The sequence below is a fragment of the Suncus etruscus genome, chromosome 10, assembly GCF_024139225.1.
Source record: "Suncus etruscus isolate mSunEtr1 chromosome 10, mSunEtr1.pri.cur, whole genome shotgun sequence".
Taxonomy (NCBI): Eukaryota; Metazoa; Chordata; class Mammalia; order Eulipotyphla; family Soricidae; genus Suncus; species Suncus etruscus.
The window spans coordinates 94083515-94105829 of NC_064857.1; the positions used below are offsets into that span (position 1 = coordinate 94083515).

A 22315-nucleotide genomic window follows, 5' to 3' on the forward strand; every position below is an offset into this window, starting at 1 on the left:
ATTACTTCAACTTAATTCTCTAGAGGAAATAGCCCTATAGAGAAGATTGGATTCTCTAGTATAAAAACATAGAAGGGCAATAAAAGAAGACTTATTTATATTTCATAAAACTCAAACCAGGGGACTTTTAGTCAATCTAAATACCTCCATACCAGAAGAGTCTGGATAAGAATATGTGAAGTGATGAAAGAGGCTCTGAAGCCTCTTCACCATGGAGGAGAGCATGGTGAGGCCTCCCAGTTGATCCAGAATCACAATTAGTCATTGAGGATAGAAAGATCTACTGGACTGTCTGAGGGTGGGTGCTATGGCTAGGCTCTGAATTCTGAAAAACTTTGATGCATAAAGCTATTCTTTTGTGCAAGATCTATTCTTTCCCCATCCCTTCCTAAGTATCAATTCTAATACTCCAAATCAGAGCCTTGGACAAAATTTCCTGGTCTAAGGGTTTAGGATCACAACTATGTGGGCAAGAATACAAACGGAAAGTGCATGAACATTTGGGCCATCTAGGTCTCTGGGGTACAGGTTCCAAAGATCCACCTAGCTCTTAAGGTGGAGATTTATAGACAGAATAAAATATCTTCAGCAGATGTAGACAAAATCACTTCAGAAAAAAGTGATATCAGTAAACGTAGAGGCATGGCAAGTCCCTTGACCTGATCTATTACTGAGAGACATCTGCAACCAGAACACTTCAGATTCCCAAAATCTACTCTTGGGACCCAGGGAAAATTAAGCTAGATGAGTGCCTGCCTTGCAGGCATGAGACTGTAACCTCAAATGCTGAGAGTGATCAGTATATCGCGATCAATCTCATTGGAATACATGGTAGCACAATGAATGTGAGATCTCCAGTGCGTCATACAAATGTGTAAGCACCAAAACCAGTGTACAACTCTTAGACACTGCAACCAAAATAGAGTGGAGAAAGAAAAAAGCCCATTCTGTAAATGAGAGACTGAATAAGGAAACCAAGAATTGTCCTTTCTCAAAACTACTTTTCAAAATAATTTTGGAACTCTTAGCCAGCTCAACTGATCAAGAAAAAGAAATCAAAGGAAACCATATAGAAAAGCAAACTCACTATTGGTAAATTACATACAAATAAAATGCATATTATATGTAGAAAAATTCTTAATATTGCATTAAAATTACTAGAATGAATGAGTTCATTAAAGTATCAGGATACAAAATAAAAATATATTCTATTGCTTTTCTGTATACAAAAAAAGAAAAGAAAATTTAAAAATATAATTCCAATTACAATTTCATTGAAAAGAAAAATACCTTTGAGTAATAAAAGAAATAAAAGATCTGTATACTGCAAATTATGACATTGCTAATAATAAGGAGAAAACACAAAAACAAAAGTGATTCCAGGTTTATTAATTAGAAGAATAAACATTGCTAAAATGACTTACCAATAGATTCAATACAATATAAAGGTTCTATACAATGGCATTTTTTCCCAAGGAAGTAGAAAAACAATTCTAAATTATGTATGAAACCACACAAGCCCAAAATAGATAAAGAAATTCTAAGAAAAGAAGAAAAATGGGGCAGACTGATCCTTAACTTGACACAGTATTTCAAAGCAAAACAACTAAAAAAGGTATTGGAATAAAAGCAAGCACCAAAAGGAATAAAATATAGAACACCAAAATAAATTCACACATCTAAGGAAGTGAAATAACGTTATTATATGGTTTTACTAATATGTGGACTATAAATAACTAAAGAAAATAAGCTGACAAAACAATAACCCTTAATTCCTAGAGTTTATAAAAGCTGAATAGTGATTATCAGATGTAAAGGTAGGAGGAATAAACAAGGTAGGAGGAATAGATAAGCAAAATCTTTTGTGTGTGGAATTGTAACTCTGATAGTATGTGTAATAATTATATATGCATATACAGTTTACATCTACAGCCATAAAATGTTATAGTGTTATAAATCAATAAAAAATAAAGGTCCCCCAAAAATGCTCAAAGGGCTGAGTATGCGCTTTGCCAGAGGGAAGACCAGATTCAATTCTTGGTGCTGCAAGATTCTCATGCACAGAGTGGAAAATAGCTCCCAAGCATGACTATATGCTGGTCCAAATTCACAAAGATAAATAGGAGGCCCAGGTTCCATTCCCAACACTATATGGCTCTTTGAATACCATCAAAAGTGGCCCTTCCACCCTCAAGCACTGAGCTGGGAAAAGCCCTTAAGTTACCAAACGTGCTTGTCCAAAAGAGGAGTTTGGGGAAGAGGATATTGAACAAAGCTTAAGAGGTCAACATTTTAGTGACAAAGTCAACATCTTAATGTATGTATCTTGTTTTCAAATATTTTTCAATATTATTTTGAGAAAAAATCATTGAAAAATAATCTCTCAGGAGAAAATCATATTTTTAGGAAAGGTCATAAAGAATATCACACCTTTCAAAAGGCAATCAGGTGAGAACATTAGTATAATAAATCTAGGAGCAGAAACTGGCATATGGAGGATGTGCAATGGTGATATTGATTTTCCCTATTTTAATATTTAATAGGCATCTTTATATTATTAGGCACATTATTTATATTAAATAGGCATCTTATTTATATTAAATGGACATCCTAAGAAACAAAAGTAGGAGCATGACTATTTTCATTAAGTCATTATAGAGGTAGAGTGCAATCAAAACAAAAGGATAGATGAGGTGCAATTTTACAGATAACAGAAACAGCTGGTTTTGTCTCTTTCTATAAATTCAATTGCCAAAGTGCTTATTATATTTATTTTGAAAATAAGAAAAAAATCAATATTAGCAGAGAAAATGCTAATCTTTTAGAAGCCATTATTTTTTTAAATAATTTTTATTGTGACCAATATATGAATTACAAATCTTTCATAGTAAGATTTGCAGTATGTAGTGACATTGAATCAGGGGTATTCCCACCACCACTGTTGTCCTCCCTCCACCCCAGTTCCCAGCATCTTCCTCTTTTGCCCCTCGGACTGCTAGGGTAACTGGTCCCCTTTATGTATAGCTTGTTGAAGATTGGCTATCGATTCTGTTGTCATTGACTTTGGGTTTTGTCTTTGAGTCTGATCCTTTTTTATTCCTACTCAGTGTTTATATAACTGTTTAGTTCTGGTACCATCCTGTTTTCCCCCCTTCAATTTATGAGAACAAGATGATTCCAGTTATGTGGTTCTGTTTGAAAAAAAGAAGAAAAAGAACAACAGCAAACAAAAATTGATAAATATCTATTTTAAAAAGGAAAAAAGAAGAAAAACATAACAAAAAAATTCAAAATACAGAAAAGAAAAACCTCTGGATTCTGTGCATTTCTTTAATCGATGTCAGGCTGATGTGGAGCATCCTCTAGTTTCAGCATATCATTAAATGCGGAGCGATCTGCCCTGCATGCAGACTGTTGCTGAGTCGCCTGGGTGTTGGGAGCACTCTTTGGAGTAAGTCAATGCCAAAGCAGTGGTAGGTCTTCTCTGGTAGAGGCTTGGATCCTGGTAATGTTAAAGACAATTGTGGTTGTTTCCATAGATGGTATCCATTGTTCAGATGTGTGTGGGCGATGCCCATTCTTCTGAGGCCTGAGCCAAATCATTATGGCAATGTTCAGGGTAAAAGGCCTAATTACATTACCAAATTTGTGTTCCCATCTCTATTAGATAAGACCTTGTTTGCATATGTATTATTTTCCCATTTTAATGTGCCTATGCAAAAGAGAAGCAATGCCACAAGATATTGTTGGTGTATCTGGGGGCCGACGAATAAAGTCCAACATTTCCCGTAACTTGGTATAAACGTGAAATCTATACAGAGTTACTCTTATACTAGTATTGCTTATAAAACAGATCTCATAGGGGGAAAATCAAACAATCAAATAACTAATCTAGTGGGCAAAATTGTCACTATATGAGGATATTTGAAAAGAGTTATAGACGTTAAGGGAATACATCTGAGATATACAAAAGAGATACATGTGACCCTTTTATGTTTTAAAAAGAAAAAAAAAAACCAAGGGTATTTGAAGACAACAGGTGATAGTTGAGTTTGAGACATGTTTTGCGGCATTACGGAAACCTATATTGTCCTTGAACTAGGGGTTTTGCTGAAGCTGATTCCGGTATCATGCAACAGTCCATAGTTTGATGGGGGCAAGAGGGGCCACCAAGCATGGGTCAACTGGCGTGTTGGTTGTAGTTGTTTGTAGAGGCATGAGTTGGGGACCGAGAGGGTGTCTTTCAATGAGGAGCTGGATGGTGGTGTTGGGGCAGAAGGTCAGTCTTGGTGTCTACCCAACTAGGAACTGAGGATAAGGAGGGTTAAATAAGGGGAAGATAATGGTTCAGGGTTTGGGTATGCATGCAGGGCAGATCGCTCCGAATTTAATGATATGCTGAAACTAGAGGATGCTCCACATCAGCCTGACATCGATGAAAGAAATGCACAGAATCCAGAGTCTTTAAATATAAGAGTCTGATACCAACAATAGCTAAAGTGTGAAAAAGTTTCACTGGGACCTTGAGAATGACTGGAGTGGGATAGACTGGTATGCCTGGAACCCAGAGTCTGTCTTATGCCAATAAACTTCTGGGGTGAGGCCTTTTTGTAATCAGGTCAAGGATTTTTTTTTCCATTTTCTCCATTTTTCTGGACCTATGCAAACATTGGCGATTGCCACTATCACACCTTTACTATATTTTTTTACTCTTATCCTTTATGGAAAAAAAATACAACTTACTGAACTTAAAAACAAATTACTGTAGTAGAATGCCTGTCTCGAATACAGGCAGGGGATGGGAAGGGGGGAGGGGGTAATGTTGCACTGGTGAAGGGGGTGTTCTGGTTATGACTGTAACCCAAATATGATCATGTTACTTAAATAAAAATATATTTAATAAAAAAATAAAAGAAAAACCTACAACAAGAATAAAAGAAACAAAACAAAACAAAAAGAAAGAAAAATCAAACAAAAGACCAAAACCAGCAACTACAACAAAGCACCACAGCAACAAATACAATAACCAAACAATAGCTATGAGAACGAAAGAAAACAAAAAGAAAAAAGGAAGGAGGGCTGGTGTGGCAAGGTTATTTTGTTGTTGTTGTTGTTCTTGTTTTTGTTAGGCACAGTAAATATTGGGGAAATTAGAAAAGGAATTTCCTTGGCCTAAAGATGCAGGATTTCTTTGCCCTTGAAACATACTTTATTGGGATAACTACAGGCTCCATATACACTCCTTTTCACACCTAAAGGACTTTTTATGGTGCCAGGAAACTTTCCATTCAGTTGTGGATGATAGAATCAGGCCTCTAACTTGATATCTTTTATTTGCACAAGTCTGAGGATGAAGCCTAAGATAGCGTCTTTCTTTAGGGTTCTAGCAGTTCTGTTCCATCACTGTTGTTGTAATCAGTCTTCTGTAATTGGTGATCTTGGTTTTTGCATAGGTTCTAGGACGAAGCCTAGGGTAGTCTTTCTTTTTGTTTCCAGAAGATCTGCTCTGTCGCAATGGTCAAAGTCAGACCTCTGGAATTAGAGATCTTGGTTATTGTACAAATCCTAGGCTGAAGCCTAGGCTAAGGTCTTTCTTATTGGTCCCAGGATAAGTTCTGCCCAGTCATGGTTGTCAAAGTCAGTCTTCTGTACTAGCGATCTTGGTTTTTTCACAGATCAAAGATGCTGTGTCTTCTGATTTATCTTACCTTGAGATGATTAGAGAGGACAACCTGCTCTTAGCTCAAGTTGTTGCCGTTTCCTCGTTGTCAGGATATCAGATCAAAACTGGCACAATCTGGTGCTAGAGTGGTATTAGGAATTTCCCAGGGGGAGATTGGTTCCTGGTGCTGTTTCAGGGAACCATCCATTCTATGCCTGAGTTCTAGGGCTCAGGACTGGAAAGGTCGCTATCTGATCTCAAGGAGTCTAATTTGGGTCCACATGACACATGTTCAGGGTGGGAGTGCCCCTGTGCTAAAAAAATGTATGGGTTCTTATCCCTAGTAGATAAGAACTTGTTTCTGTACATAAAATTTCCCCATTTTTAGTATGCCTTTGAAAAAAGAAATGGTGCCATGTTGTATTGCATTTGAGGGTAAGAATATCAGGTTATACAATCTCTGTGCTCTGATTTTGATCTGAGCTTTTATTCCAGGCAAAACTTTTTCTTGTAAGTTTTGAACCATGCAGAACCAAAACAAGTAAAGTTAGAGAGAAAAAGCAGATATATTTATATAATAGTGGAAATATATATAAATATATTTAATATATAGAAATATATATAAATAAATTTACAAAAAGTAATTGCAGACAAATGTAAGAGGCTACCTTACATTTGGGAGTTAACAGACTCAGATGTATTATTATAGAGATATTAAACATATAAAGGAAATATATAGGCTTCCCATTGTTTTTTAAGATATTCTTGGGGGGGGGGTGAAATCCAGAGCACATTTTCATCACACACCCTGGTCATGCTGAGTTTGATACATGATTTGCAGCATAAAGGGATCAGGTAGAGTCCTTGTACTGGGGGTCCTTCTGGGGCTAAATCCGGTATCATGCAATAGTTCACATGAAGGGGGGGGTGAGAAAAAGGGCCACACAGCATGAGTCAACAGTAATGTGAATTGTAGTTTCTTGCTGGGGCATGAGATGTGGGGCTGAGAGAGTGTCCTTTTGCTTTGGGAGCTGGGTGATGGCTTATTGGGGTAGGAGGTTGGGCTCGGTACTGAAGGTAAAGAGAGTTAAATAAGGAGGGATGTTGGATCATGATGGAGGTGGGTGGGTGAAAGGATAGAAGGATTTCTGAAGGGTGAAGGAGGGGATAGTGTATAGGAGGGGCTATATACACTTTAGGCATGAATTGTTTACAATTTGGGTTTGGCACTCAAGAGGGGAGTCCACTGTTTATAACCCATGCCCACATAAATACAGACATTAGTGATCTATTCTTAAGTTGTTGTTAGAGGCCTGACCCTCAATAGGATGGGTCTGAGCTCTTACGAAATAATTGAATTAAGTAAAGGCAAATAATTAGCTTAGATATAGATTAGGAGAGAAAGGAAGAACAAAAGATAAGAGTGAAGAGAAAAAATAAGTAAATACAGTAGAAATAAGTTAAAAAAATTGGCTGGTGCATCGGAGTTGGAAGGTTTTCCAATTTCTAGGACTTCATCACTGATGGGGGTGGGCCTTGTTAAATGAAGGTTTCATTTAGAAGCTATTATTTTTTAAGCAATTTATAAATCCTGCATTTAATCAATACTGCTGTGAATCAGATTGAATGTCTTGCAATGATCATCCTCTCAGGGAAATAGCAGCAGTTTCTGAATATAAAATAAATTTTTTTGCATTTCTAGTTCACTATGGGTTGCCTTTTATGCTTCTGACCATATGTTTGTGAATTTAAAAATATATCAAGACTGTACAAAATATTTGGCAATTTAACTGTTTAATATTTTTTGTTAAAATTAATTTTTTTAATTTTAGGCTTATTTAATTTATAAAAAAACTTACTAACAATGAAGGATATACCTTGATTTATATAACTCAATACAAAGTATTCCTTATGTATCCCTTATGTTTATTATTTAAGAACATAAATTACTTAAGGAATATGTTTGTATTAATTTTATATTGTCAAACCAATTTTGATTAATAAATATTTGCAGTTTTTTTAATATACATGTGGCTAGACCTTAAAGCACAACATAAACTTGTTATAGCCAAAAATAAATTATAGAGTAAAAAGGTAGATGTTCAAAGAAAAACTGAAAAAGCTAGAACATACACAAATACATAAATAATTTTAATTTATTATTAGTTGAAATAAATACCTACAATGAAACAGAGAGATCCTATCAGAGTTTTAGGCAAAAGCACAAAATATTTTGGAGCATAAGTCTTAAAATATTACTGTTACATATGCTACAATTGGGGCAATTTTTCTTTCAGAACAATGAAATATATTAACATCTACATTCAGGTATTTATTTTTATTTCATTAGCTCTAAATTAATTAGCATAAACAGAATGAAAGAATGTTATGCTTACCTGAATGAATACATCCTTTCGATTGATAGGTATACTCATGAATAACATCGCATAACTTTCTGACATTCTATCAAATAAGAAAGCTTGATTCTCTCTATCAGGCTTAAAAACAAATGGTATAGAATTAAAAAAATATATTTCACTTAAAATTGTTATTTGTTTTAAAAATATAAGCATTTTCACCTATTTAAAAAGGCAAATTAGGGGCCGGAGCTGTAGCGCTAGCCTTGCAAGCGCTAGCCTAGGAGAGACTGCAGTTCGGTCCCTGGTGGACCATATGACCCCCCACCCCCAAGCCAGGAGTGATTTCTGAGTGCTTAGCCAGGAGTAACCCCTAAGCATCAATGAGTGTGCCCCCCCCCAAAAAAAAGCAAATTAGTGGCTTGGCACATCAGATTGAACATTGGCAGACCTGAATTTCACTGGTAGTTCAGTTTTTCACTATCTGAATAACCAGAGACAAGTTAATTAAGTTTCTTTACCTCAAATGAAAAATGTACTTATAGTGTACCTATATATAAAGTAATACAGTAAAATTAAATAAGGGAAAATATTATGTTCTGTTTGATTTAATATATCAAACCTGATTTCCAAATGAAACCTCTTTTAATATCAATTTTTTTGGGCCACACCCGGCAGTGCTCAGGGGTCACTCCTGGCTGTCTGCTAAAAATAGATCCTGGCAGGCACGGGGGACCATTTGGGACACCGTGATTCGAACCAACCACCTTTGGTCCTGGATTGGCTGCTTGCAAGGCAAACGCCGCTATGCTATCTCTCCAGGCCCTAATATCAATTTTACAGCTGTTTTCTGTTTTGAATTTATCAGTTCATTATAAGACTAAGTAAAACTTTGTGAAGTATATAGCTTCACAAAGAATGACAATGTTTGATCATTAATCATTTTTAAATGATTGAATATTAAACATATATAATTTTGAAAATATATATTAATATATACATAATATCGAAAAATAAATATTAAACTTAAGTTTTTGAAAGAAGTGTAAATTTCAAACAGAACTTCTTACATGAGTGGAAGAGTAATCAAAGATCATATTCTGTGATAGAATCTAGAAAAAAAGCCTTTGGGGCCAGTATTACTACTACTGAAAATTTAATTATATTTTAAAAATAAGTTAGAATATCATTGTACCTTAAATTTATGGAGAAACCACCACCAAAAGGAATCAATTAAAAGAGCAATAGAAGATGGTGAGAGAATATAAGATTTCCATATTTTAAAAAGTTTTGCCTGTGGAACAAAATGCACAAAAAAGTTAAATTTACTTAAAACCTTAATGAAAATTAAATTTATAAAGCAGTATGTGTTTAATAGTTATAGACAGGCACTATTAAAAATTTTAATATGAACTTTAAAAATATGGAGTCAAAATACAGTAGCCAGGTTGCTTGCTTTTCATGTAGCAGAATTAGATTTCTAGCACGATATGGTCCCGAAAGCATTACCAGGAGTGATTCCCTGATTACAGAGCCAGAAATAAGCCTTAAGGAGTGCTGAGCCTCGTCCAATAAACAAAAGTAAAAACATTTTAAAATAATATTAATATTTCTAGTGACCACTTTATAATAGTAAAAATATCAAATACATTTTTAAAAATGTTAAAACATAATTATAACATTATTAATAAAATATTTCACATTCTTTTTTAGTACAAAGTCTCTGAAACAGTATAAATTTCAGGCTGACAATACATTTCAATGTGAACAACTCAATTTCATCATGAGTACCGGGTCCTTATTTATATTTTCTAAAACACATCATTATAATTTTGTCGTGATTATTAGCATATTTTAAATAGTTAATTCAAATATCAGTTTATATTTTATATGTAATTTTTACATGCAATAAAATATTTTAATTAAGTTACATTTGCAATGCTTACCAATAATATTTTACTAGTATTATAGTGAGGACTAGTCTAAAAACAACATGCTACCGAGACAGGAAATGGCTCAAACATGAAACAATTTTCCTTTTATTGCTGGACATATATGTATACCAATAACCATGGACTTCTAACCCAATTTATCCATTCATAAATGTAGAGGCTATTTAGATATTTGCCATGTTCTCCTTAATATGTTAAAATTGTCACATAAGATTAAATATATCTAATATGGTTATTAGATACATTCAATTGATCATTTATAAAATCATTTAATAACAATTGAAATTATTTTTTTTTACTTTTGTGCCACACCCAGTGACACTCAGGGATTACTCCTGGCTCTGCTCTCAGAAATTGCTCCTGGCTTGGGGAACCATATGGATGTCAGGGGGTCAAACCCAGGTCCGTCCTGAGTCAATCGCATGCAAGGCCAATGCCCTACCACTGCGCCATTGCTCCAGCCCCGAAATTTTATAATAAAATAATTTCCTTGAGGAACCTAAAAATATAATTCTAGACAGAAAGATGCTCTTGACCCAAGAATAATTGCAAATAGCATTTATAATTTTTTTCTTTATAAAAAATTGAGGTAAAATAGTATAGAGTTAAGATTCAGCATTCCAGATCATTTACTATAGCCAGACTTTGGAAACAAGCAAGATGCCCTTCAACATATGAATGGCTAAACAAACTGTGGTACATATACACAATGGAATGTTATGCAGCCGTCAAGAGAGATGAACTCATGAAATTTTCCTATACATGGATGCACATGGAATCTATTATGCTGAGTGAAATAACTCAGAGGGGGGAGACACAGACACAGAATAATATCACTCATCTATGGGATTTAGGAAAAATAAAGACATTTTTGTAATAATTCTCAGAGACAATAGAGATGAGGGTTAGAAGGTCCAGCTCATGATAGGAAGCTCACCACAAAGAGTGATGAGTGCAGTTAGAGAAATAACGACACTGACAACTAACATAAAAATGTGAATGAATGAGGGAAGTAGAAAGCCTGTCTCAAATCCAGGTGGGGTGGGGTAGGGAGGTGGGAGATTTAGGGCATTGGTGATGAAAATGTTGCACTGGTGAAGGGGGGGTGTTCTTTATATGACTGATGTCCAACTACAATCATGTTTGTAATCAAATTGTATAAAGACATTAAAAATAAAAAATAAAATGGGGTAAAAATGCCACAGGCCAAAAGTGGGCAGAGTCCTTCTCGAGGATCTAAACATCCATTTTGAGAGAAGAAAGGGAAAAAGGATGAGGATCACCACAACAATACAAAAAGAAAAATCAAACAATAATAGAGGGTATCAAGTCCAAATAACTGTATGATCATTAAATAGTAATAAAAATGATCAGACTTAATCACCAAACCCAAAGCCAACGACAACAGAATCGATACCCAATCTACAACAAGCGAGATACAGAGGGGATCACTTATACTAGCAGCCTGGGGGGTAAGGGAAAAGGGTATGGAGGCATGCTGGGAATGGGGCAGAGGGAGGTCAACTTCAGTGGTGGGAATTCCCCTGATTCAATGTTAATACGTACCTAAAATATTACTATGAAAGATATATAATCCACTTCAATCAAAATATATATATAAATAAAAAATAGTATAAGAGTTAGATTCAGCAAATCCAGCTCACTAAATTTCCATGAAATACAAAAAAAATGAAAATCATTTGCATTAGCATGTAAGTTAAAAGAGCATATTATTACTGAATCATTTTACATGGTGTTATTGGTGTTATCGATTTAGATGCTATCTTGTTCCCTAACTGAAAGGCAAATAGAAAAACCAAATAAAGTTGTTTAGGTTACATTTCTTAGAAATGTGCATACTGAAGAGAAAGATAAAAAGCAAAAAATAAAGGCTGGAACTGATCCATCCAAGTTTAATGGTTGATTTTATTCATTTTGATGGACAACAGAGGACTACATCAGAAAAACTGTAGTGGGGTTTTTTGTTAATAACATACCTCAGAATTTAAACTACAGGCACTGAATTCATTTCAGAGAACTGTGTAAGTGAAATCTACTTGGGAATACAAGGAGTATTGTTCAAGAATTCAGAAAACAAATATTAATGGGACATAATATTTAAGTGGGTGGGAAATCAACACCAATAACCACTCAATTTTGGTCCCTGAAAATTACTGAAAAATGATCTAGTTTACCACCAATACTCACAGCTTCTCTCCAGTAAATATCTCTGATTCGCTACAATTTAAAAATTCCCTCAGTCACTTGAAGGCTTAAAAGTGGGGTTGAGAAAAGTTCTCAGAAGTTATGCAAGCTACAATACCAAGCTGATAAATCCAAAGGGGCAGTGGTAACATTACACTCACACAAGTGAGTGCCTATTACCAATTTCAGGTTTTTTGTTTTTGTTTTTGTTTTTTATTTTGCTTTTTGGGCCACACCCGCTGATGCTTAGGGGTTACTCCTGGCTATGTGCTTAGAAATCGCCCCTTGCTTGGGGACCATATGGGATACCGGAGATCAACTCGCGGTCTGTCCAGAGTCAGCCTCGTGTAAGGCAAACACCTTAATGCTGCACCACAGCTCCAGCTCCTAACCTCAGATTTTTGAAACTGTCAAAAGAAAAGAGTCAAATATTGCTCTTTTGTTGATCAAGGAAAACATCTTGATCTTTCCTACTATATTTCATTCCCAAAGAATTAAATCTTGCTAAAAATATCATTTATCACAGCTTTAAATAAAATTAAAATATGCCTTAAATTCTTAAAAAATTCTTAAGAGCGTAATACATATGAAAATAAAGTAATGTTTACATACATCCAAGTTATGAGATTTTAAAATAAAAAGATAAATTCGTTCAGCATCCAAATGTCTGGGTAGTGGAGTAATTTCACTTGCTTTGAATCCTGCGAAGTTGAAACCCTAAAAGGTGGAAAATGTCACAAGACAATCATTCCTTTACTCTTACTTACAGGAGTCATATATTACTAAAGAATTTAGGTAATTATTTATAATTCATTGTCATAGTTACTTTACTAAAATAAATAAAAATTATTACTAAATTTTCTTTAAAAAAATCTTCATATTGTGCTTGCTTTAGCAGCACATATACTAAAATTGGAATGATACAAGAGAAGATTAACATGTCCCCCGAGCAAGGAAGACATACAATTCATGAAACGTTTCAAAATTTTTAAATAACTTTGCTCCCACTTACCTGGAAACAAAGGCATTATGGTCAACTGTGTGAAGCATTTCCTTTAAATAAAGTAAATTTTTCAAAAGTTCATATTTCATGCTTCTCTGAAATTAAGAGCTCTGCCATAGTCAAAGATCAATCAAAAATAAAAACATATTTCAGCACTAATTTTGACATAAATTAAATCATCAAGAACTTTAACTTGTGCTAAGTTTAGTACATAGGGACCTTGTATATGACCAATCTGGTTTTGAGCCCTCGCACCACATAAGGTGCTTAACCCCATCAGGAGTGATTCCTGAGTGTAGAGCCAGGAGTAAGTAACCAGGTATGGCCCCCAAATTCCATTTTTTAAAACTAACCACATAAAAAGAAGTGAACAAGAATGAAAAGGAAAGCCTCTATACCTATTTTCAATTCTTTCTCCATGGAATTCTATCAACATTTCTAATTGTATCTATATTATTGTAAGTAATCGTATCTCCATATGATGTCTTACATATGATCTTATTTATAACAAGAAAGTTAAATACCTCTACGTTTTTCTTAGTCTCCATTTCAGATGAAATCTGAAAAACATTTAAAATAAACATTTTTAGCATCCTAAATTAATGTTTTTAAAAATTCTACGTAGCATGCATGTGCATGTGTTTTTACAAGTATGCCCTCTAGTGAGGCATTGGGTATTGTTGCTGTTAGATTTCAGGAATATAAAGATGGTTCTTAATCTCAGGCTAATCATAATACAAGATGGGAATCAAGCTACACTGCAAACAAAAGAGATAAGGGTCGTTCTAGAATTATAAATAAACTACATATTGCAGCTCAATTTCACTGGGAAATGGACCCTGAAGTAAGGTGTTCAGAGTTATTGGAAGTGCCCTTGGATCACTATTAATGGAACACCAGGACAAAAGCAGGATTGGGAATATGGAAAAGACAGCAAGCCCAATAACCTTAGAAGATTCAGACCCATTGTAGTTTGTGTCAGGATGAAATAACCAGATCTTTATTGCCTCCATCTTGATTAGTCATTGAACGGAGAGTAGTTCCTGAAAGGTCTAGCATCAGGAAAGCTTTTTGTTGGTGCTGCAACATTTGAATACTTTGAAAGTTGATTGGTGCTGTCAATAACATTTGTAGTAGCTTTCAATATGCAGTAGCTTTTGATCTTTGAAATTGAAGATCGAAATGCTAATTTACTGTTCTTATTTCTATATTCTAATTTTTCTAGAAATAATTCAATTTATACACATGTATAAATTTATACACATTTCAGAGGAGTCAAAATACAAATCTGAAAGCATGATAACATGTTGATAACAGAATAAGAATCATATTATTGGCAGTTAAAAAAAAGCATGTAATAGAATAAAAAATAGTTAAAGGGAAAATGACTGCACTTAACAATGTAGGCAATTAACTGGTAGCTTCACATCTGGTAAGAATACTACTGGTATTTTACTAGTAAGCCATGCTTGGGCCCCAAATTAAAACTATGTTCAAATTTAAATAAATAACATTTTCTGAAGTGAATGGATTAGAGGTGACCCTGAAAAAAAAACTTTTAGCATTACATAACTTTATCAAAAGCATATTATAACTCTAATACAAATTCTTAAGGACTTTGGGGGAAATGAATTATTCCAAAGAAAATTGAAAAAGAGTACATTTTTCTCTAAAATTTTTTCAATATAATTTTTCTAAAGGAAAAGAAGTGATACGTTGCCTGCATTAATAAGTGTAATCTATTATAAATCTATTATAAAATAATGAATTGTATATATAATTAGTATTATGACTTTATATAATTTGCAATGATGTGAAACACTATAATACTGAGCATAGTTTAATAATGTGGATAGTTATTTTAGGAGTATAGAACATACATAAGACTCAAATAAATATTTAAAATATTATTAGTATTTAATCTATAAATTGATATTTTTTGTGAAAATACAAATTTTTAAGGAAGATGAAAACTGTTACTATACCATTATCTTCTTCTGCTTGTACTTCTTCATAAATGACTTGTATCTTAGAAATTTTTCAAGAGCAACTTAAGAAATGAGAAGTTATATGTAAATATGCCTATCATTTAAAAGTTAAACATTTTAAAGAACTTCTCTATGAATTATTCAGTAAGTTAATTTTGATAAGCATAACAGTATATATACAAACTCTTAGTTAAATGGTGTATCCTATTTTCTGTTTCCCTGTCTTTTCAAAAACTCATGCTCTAACTAGTGTGTCTTTAGTACTATATTAGCTGAAGTTTTACTTCAATCCTTCTTACCTAAGTCTGTTTTTCAAATAGCTCAGCCACTTATATTTGTTTTATAGTTACTTATATTAAACAAATTTTAAATTTACTTTAAAACATAATAAAACGTTTAGATTTATTTTATATTAAAAGCTATTCAAAATTATAAGGCAATATTATATTGCATGTGTATGTATACAGAGATATTACCCAAAGTATACATGTGTGCATTTTTCCTATCTATGCGTTTACATATTATAATTTGTTAGAAATAATGAAATTTGTTGAATACATACAAAACTCAAAAGATATTTTAAGGTTTATACATGATACGTTTGTTGATTAAATTATTAAAGCAGGAATAACTGTTGGTAACAAATCTGTTTTTTGTATGTTGATCAATTCAAATAGATAAGATAAATACTAAACATTATCATTGCTTGAATATAAGCTCTTCAATTCTGTAATTACTGTATACTCGTTAAATATCTCTTGTACACCATTCCTCCTCAATCATGTAGGCCAACTTTGCATCTTTTGAGTTTTATATATTTCTGTTCTGTTTGTTTTTACTTTCTAAAGAAGGGTGGTCAATCATTAGTGGTTTCTGTCAGTTCTCAGTCAGCTTTTCTAGTGGTTCAATGCTGGGATCTGAGGATATGGTAAGGCCAGGGCCTTGCAATGTCAAAAATAGCCTGGGACACTCCAGTAGGGCTACACCTAGAGGCGCACAGAGGACCATATGGTGCCAGGCATGGAACTACAGTTGACATCTTAAACCTTCTACTATCTCTTTAGCCCCAGATATTTCTGTTTTCATAGCCTGATTCTTGCTGACTTTCTTGTTTGTGGTATCAATATCAGTTGATGTGCTATTTTCTTCATAATCTATTACCCTCATTTGAGTTCAATGAAATTCACATATATTTTAGATTTTGTACTAGCAATACTTTTTTTTTGACTCTGTATACTTAATGCCAACTGTTTTGGACTATTTTGAAATGAAGATCAAAAAGAAAGTTTATTTTTATGCTTTTAGGTACTTTATAACTGAGTAATCTATTCTTTGCAAGATTATACAGACAGACACACACAAATACACACAACTATTACATTGTATTCTATAAATTAATATTTACATGTGCTGATATCTAGGTCTGCCCCCTCAAATATTTTAGAGGCATGTTTTTTCATAATAGTTGAACATTCCTCTAATCTTGTCTCCATATTTATGGATGCATCATATATTCGAGGAACATTACTCCACAAGTGTGAATAAATTTCAGCAAATGTACAGTCTTCTTTCAGTTTTTTTAAATCATTTAACCATTGCTCTTTATCTGAAAAAATGAAATCTCTTGGCCAAGAATCCTGTATTAAAATGAGAGGATAAAAAAAGTCCTTTAAAATTTATTTGAATGAGATTTATTTGAACTGTTGTTATTATTGTTGTTTGGGGGGCCACACTCGGGGTTACTCCTGGCTATGCACTCAAAAATCATTCCTGGCAATGGGGACCATATGGGACACCAGGGAATGAACCAGGACTTTCCTGGATCTGCAGCATGCAATGCAAAGGCCCTACCACTGTGCTATTGCTCCAGCCCTTGAACTTGTTATTTTAATATATATTTTCTAAAAAAAATTTTCACCAACATAACCAAAATATGATCATCAAATACCAGGAAAATGTCATTAGTGCATTGTTTCTACATAATCTGTGAAGGATTTCATAACCGAATCTAAAGGATCTACTTTATCATAACATCTTGCATCTAGATATTTTGCTTTTTTTGGGGGGGGGGCATACCCGGTGACACTCAGGGGTTACTCCTGGCTATGCACTCAGAAATCACTCCTGGCTTAGGGAACCATATGGGACGCTGGGGGATCATACCGTGGTTGTCCTAGGCTAGCGCTGGCAAGGCAGAGGCCTTACCGCTTAAGCCATCGCTCTGGCCTCATGCATCTAGAATTTTTATGTATTTAACCCTTTTCGAGTTTGTAATGGCTTTTCAGTCTTCTCTTGACCTCTATACATTTATAAGCTTTATGTATTATTATGACATTAATACTTTGAGTTACATTCCCAAATATTCTACTTTTCTCTCTCCCCATATTGCAACTCCTATTTCCCATAACAAATAACATAGCTGATATTATCTTTATATATGTTCTTTTATTAGTCAGGTTCTCTTGGGTTGCCTGTCTTGTTGAGGTATGAAGGCTCAAGTCAAAAACAAAGAATTACTCAGAGATTACTAGAGAACTAGGGCAGAAAGTTGCATTCTTGTGAATACATAGAACAGAGTATCAGCAGAGACTTCAAGGGAGAAAGTCTCTCTTTGGAAGGAAAGTAGCAGGTTTATATACTTTTTGCTCTATTTAAAAATAGCAGAACTAAATAGCAGAAATAGGTGCAGGCAGCAATTGTTATCTTGGTTCATTTTAATGGCCTATTGTGTAAAACAGGTTGTCAGTAAGTAGATGTTTGTGGTCTATGTCATAGACTTTTGCTAGGACTTTTAATAGAAAGCTGAACTACCAGTCTATGGGAGTTCCTCACTGTATGCTTTATATCTCTCCTAGTCTGTCTCTTCTATATGAGTGATCTCACCTACTGAGGCTTATCCCCCAGGCCCATGCCAGGCTGCCCATTCTGAGGGGATACCCTCCTCACTCTAATATTATCCTCACTCCATTTGAACTAATTTTCCCACATTACTCCTACTCATATATTCTTTAAGATATAAATATCCAACACATAAATTAGCAACATTGCATTACAATATATACATTTTGAATAGAATACAGAGTTTAACTTCTTTAAAATTGAACAGTTGAACAGAATATTGATAAGATGTGATAATTACAACATAACTTTCTACTGAAATTAAATATTAGATATTTTCCACATTAAAGTGTATTTTTGAATTCCTATTCCTAAAGTATTTGCATAAATATTACATATATACAAACTTTTAAAAGACTCATGAGCATATAAACAGCTCACATTACTCACCCAATTTTGACTTTTAATGAATTCTTCAACATTCTTTGGAGGTGGCTGATGAAGAAGAAAATCACTATTACTCATTAAAAATTCAGATTATTTGTATGCAATTGCCTAATATAATTATAGAATTAACAATATACTTATATATAATAAACATAATCCTGGGATTACAATATCCAAAGCTATACAATATTGTAGAATATCCACTTTGCTAAAGTCTCTGGATCTTGAAAAGGGACAGAGATCAAAATTTAAATTCTGAGCCTCCAAACCAAATTATGTTAAAGAGCTTTCTTTTACATACTGTTCTTAGAGAAAAATTCCCAAATGGATCATGCTGAATGTCCTCATTTCAAATTCCTTGTATCTTGGATGGTATCTACAAAATATGGTACCAAAATGTAACATGCTCCTCTTGTGGATTTAGGATTTTAAGTCACACTGTTGAAATGCTAAAAATGGTTGAAATAGTTGAACTTTTCAGTGTAATGAGTGAAAAACACATCTTTATTAGCTTATTTGTAAGCTGAAAAAATATTTTTCACTAGAATATTTTAAGCCAAGAGCAGTCTGTCTTTTTCTTGTGGTAGAGATCAGCAAAGACATTCTATTCTCCCTTTTGCTTAGAAGGATATAGTCTCATATTCTTTCCCTTCAACTCCATCTTGGAAAATTTTACATGTATTTTAAATTTCAAAATTGAAAGTTACTTTTTCTAGAAAGTTATACTGTGCCCATAATTTTATATAATAACACATAGTAGATATGTATCTCTGAGATATCATGTAACCACTATTAAACTGTCAGAATTTTATATGCCAGCTGGGCAGTGTAAATACTGGTCAGTGTGTCAGTACTTTTAGTGTGTGTAAACTAATGGAATGAATTGTGGATAAATGCCAGAAATGTAAGCTATTAAAAAGTCAAAAATAAAAAAATGAAATAAAATGAAAAACCTGTGAGAAATAAGAAAACATAAGAGAAATTCACAATATCTTAATGTAATATTTTAGTGGTTAGATTATACCTGAATAAAAATCATGGTTTTATTTACTGAAACTCATTTTTAACATAAATAGAAACCAAGACTACAACATTACATGCCACATTTTTAAAATAATAATTGCACATTTAAGTTAAAGAGAATATTTCATTCTTTTAACAATTTTTGGGGTTTTTTTTGGGGGGGGTCACACCGGCAGCTCTCAGGGGTTACTCCTGGCTCTGCACTCAGAAATCAGTCCTGGCAGGCTCGGGGGACCATATGGGATGCTGGGATTCAAACCACCTTCCTTCTGCATGCAAGGCAAATGCTCTACCTTCATGCTATCTCTCTGGCCCGTCTTTTAAATTTTTAAGGTATATGATAATGCTATATAACTAGCAATATAGCAAGAACTCTATGGCATTAATGCTTTAAAGTTAAGTGTTCAGAAGCAAAAATGTAGAGTCATTAAGAAAGTATCAAGGAAAAAACATGAGACTCCAGACCTAACCAATTGAGAAGGGTAAGAAATAAGAGTGAATTTGTCTAACTCTTAGAAAATACTTATGATATAATAATTTCAGAGATAGTATAGCAGTTTATAGAAGGAATCTATCATACTTCGAAATGCAGAGAATGAAATGAATTCTACTTAAAACAGATTAAATGTTGATTTTTTTCTTGTAATGGCTGTCAAAGAGCAATTTGAACAATGAGTTAAGGAATGAAACTTTTTAAAAGATTCATCTAATGCCAATAAAAATTTTCTAAGTTCTCTAGGAGTAAAATTAAAAGGGACTGAGACAAAGAAAATAGGTTTCTATTTCAGGTAGGTAGAAGGCAAAATACCTGTTTCCATGGCAACAAGCAAAACTTGAGGAAAATTAACTTTTCTTAAAATCTGGTGTTACTCCACGAGATTGGACAGTGTTAGTTCATTCTCAAATCCCAGATCCCAGACGTAGAACTGAAACAACTACCTGCAACAACACCAGGAACTAAGCTCCGTTGGGAGATATACTTGTGCCAGTGTTAATATCACAATGAAGACAGTGAGGAAATGACAACTTGACCTAAGACCAGGAGGTCCTATCACATCACCTAACACTAAGTAGAAATCAGAAGATGTTTTGTCCTTTGAACTATGAAAAATAAGAGCACTAACTACAGAAAACTGACTTTGACAACCCTTACTGAGCAGAACTTACCTTGAGACCATTAAGAAAAACCCTACCCTAGGCTATAGCCCAGGTCTCTTACAAAAATCAAGATTTCTTAGTACAAAGGCCCAATTCTGACAACAGAGACTGAGCAGCAGAACCTTTGGAATCATAATTTCCTAGACTTAGGCTTAGGGAATGAGCAAAAACATGGAGCACATGATACAGAAAGCTGAACACACTAACAATGTTGGAACAGAACCTCCAGAAACTTAAAGACTCTATCCTAGGCCTTGTCCTAGAACCTGTGCAAATACCAAGATCGCTTGCTACAGTGGCCTGATTTTCTCATTCACAACCAAAAGGAAAGATTTCTGACACCACACACACACACACACACACACACACACACACACACACACCAAACCTTGGGATATGGCAATGAGAAGGTATGGAGCCAGTGCTTGTTCCCATGACAATATGCTTCAAGAGTAGAGAAACCCTGAATCTCTTAGGCCACGGGAATTTCCTTCCTTCCCCAATACTTACTGTGCCTATACAAAAAAAAAAAAAAAAAAAAAAAAAAAAAAAAAAGGTGGGATAACACCAATCCCTGCCACTCCAGCACTTTTTCTGGTTTTGTTTTGTTTTGATTTTGTTTGTTTTTTTTTGATATTATTTTCCTTCTCTTTTTTCTTCCACTTTTTTCTTTCTTTTTCACTCTTGTGGATATTATTCAGTGATTTTTTTTTAGTAGTTGATACCAAATGTTTTCTTCTCTTTTTCTTAACATTTTTTATCTCCAACAGAATAGCATAACTTGAATCATTCAGCCTCATAAATTGAGGGGGGAAAAGGATGATACCAGGACCAGTCATATGAACATGTAGTATAAATAAAAAATGACCAGACTGGAACACCAAACACAATAGATACCCAATCTACAACTAGCTGTAAAGTGGAGATCAGTTACACTAGCATTCTGGGGAGGGGAGGTAAAGGAGGGAGATATGGGGGACATACTGGGAACAGGAGTGGAGGGAGGACAACATTGGTGGTGGGAATGCCCTTCATTTCTTGTTACTATGTACTGTAAATAATTCTGTGTCATGAACTTCAGTCACAATAAAAATTAAAAAAAAATCTGGTGTTAGTGAAGAACAGTGGATGCCAATTAGCAGGACTGTCTACATTATTTGTGACAATTTGGAGTTTCTTGTTCAAAATCACAAGTTTTCAAATGGTAACATTAGATCATGTGTGGAGTTTTAATCATGAGGCCCTTTACAATTGTACAAGTTGTAAGTTTAAACTCTACCTAGAATCCTTGAGAGCATTAAATAATGACACTTTCCTTACCTTGTAAGAAATTTTGTATTTAGTTCGAAAGTGTGGTTGGTTAATCATGATGCAGTAACTTTGCAGAGAACAAGTGAAATCATATGACCCTTAGAACAGCAGCATAAAGTCGGATTCTGAAAGACACTCAGATGCAAAGAAAAATGATTCAGCTACAAATCTCTCCCCCAGGTATACCTCCCTTTTACATCCCCCAAAAGTAACCATATTGGAAGGGCTAAAAAGGTGACAGAGCTAAAATAGACTATCACATCTCTTTAGTATTTTTGTTCTAGAGGCTTGAAATTATTTTGAAGGTGAATCAAATATATCTGATTTTCTCCCTCAGCTCTTTATTAATAAAATATGAGCAAGCTCTGAAG

At 34.1% G+C, this 22315-nt stretch overlaps 1 protein-coding gene and 1 non-coding gene across 2 annotated transcripts in view; one reads left to right on the forward strand and one right to left on the reverse strand.

Moving 5' to 3' along the window:
- FAM227B (family with sequence similarity 227 member B) overlaps window positions 1-22001 on the reverse strand; it is a 46305-nt gene extending 24304 nt beyond the window's left edge. Inside the window, exons 1-8 of the mRNA XM_049781707.1 lie at window positions 21954-22001; window positions 18456-18500; window positions 16573-16804; window positions 15165-15229; window positions 13704-13739; window positions 12789-12893; window positions 9215-9313; window positions 8059-8160 (exon numbers count right to left, since the gene is read on the reverse strand). Of these exons, the coding sequence (XP_049637664.1) occupies window positions 8059-8160; window positions 9215-9313; window positions 12789-12893; window positions 13704-13739; window positions 15165-15229; window positions 16573-16804; window positions 18456-18500; window positions 21954-22001 (732 nt within the window). The remainder of the gene's footprint in view (window positions 1-8058; window positions 8161-9214; window positions 9314-12788; window positions 12894-13703; window positions 13740-15164; window positions 15230-16572; window positions 16805-18455; window positions 18501-21953) is intronic.
- On the forward strand, window positions 13059-13165 carry LOC126021718 (U6 spliceosomal RNA). Its single transcript, XR_007500204.1, has one exon. It is a non-coding gene; the product is annotated as a U6 spliceosomal RNA (small nuclear RNA).
- Window positions 22002-22315: the final 314 nt, after the last annotated feature.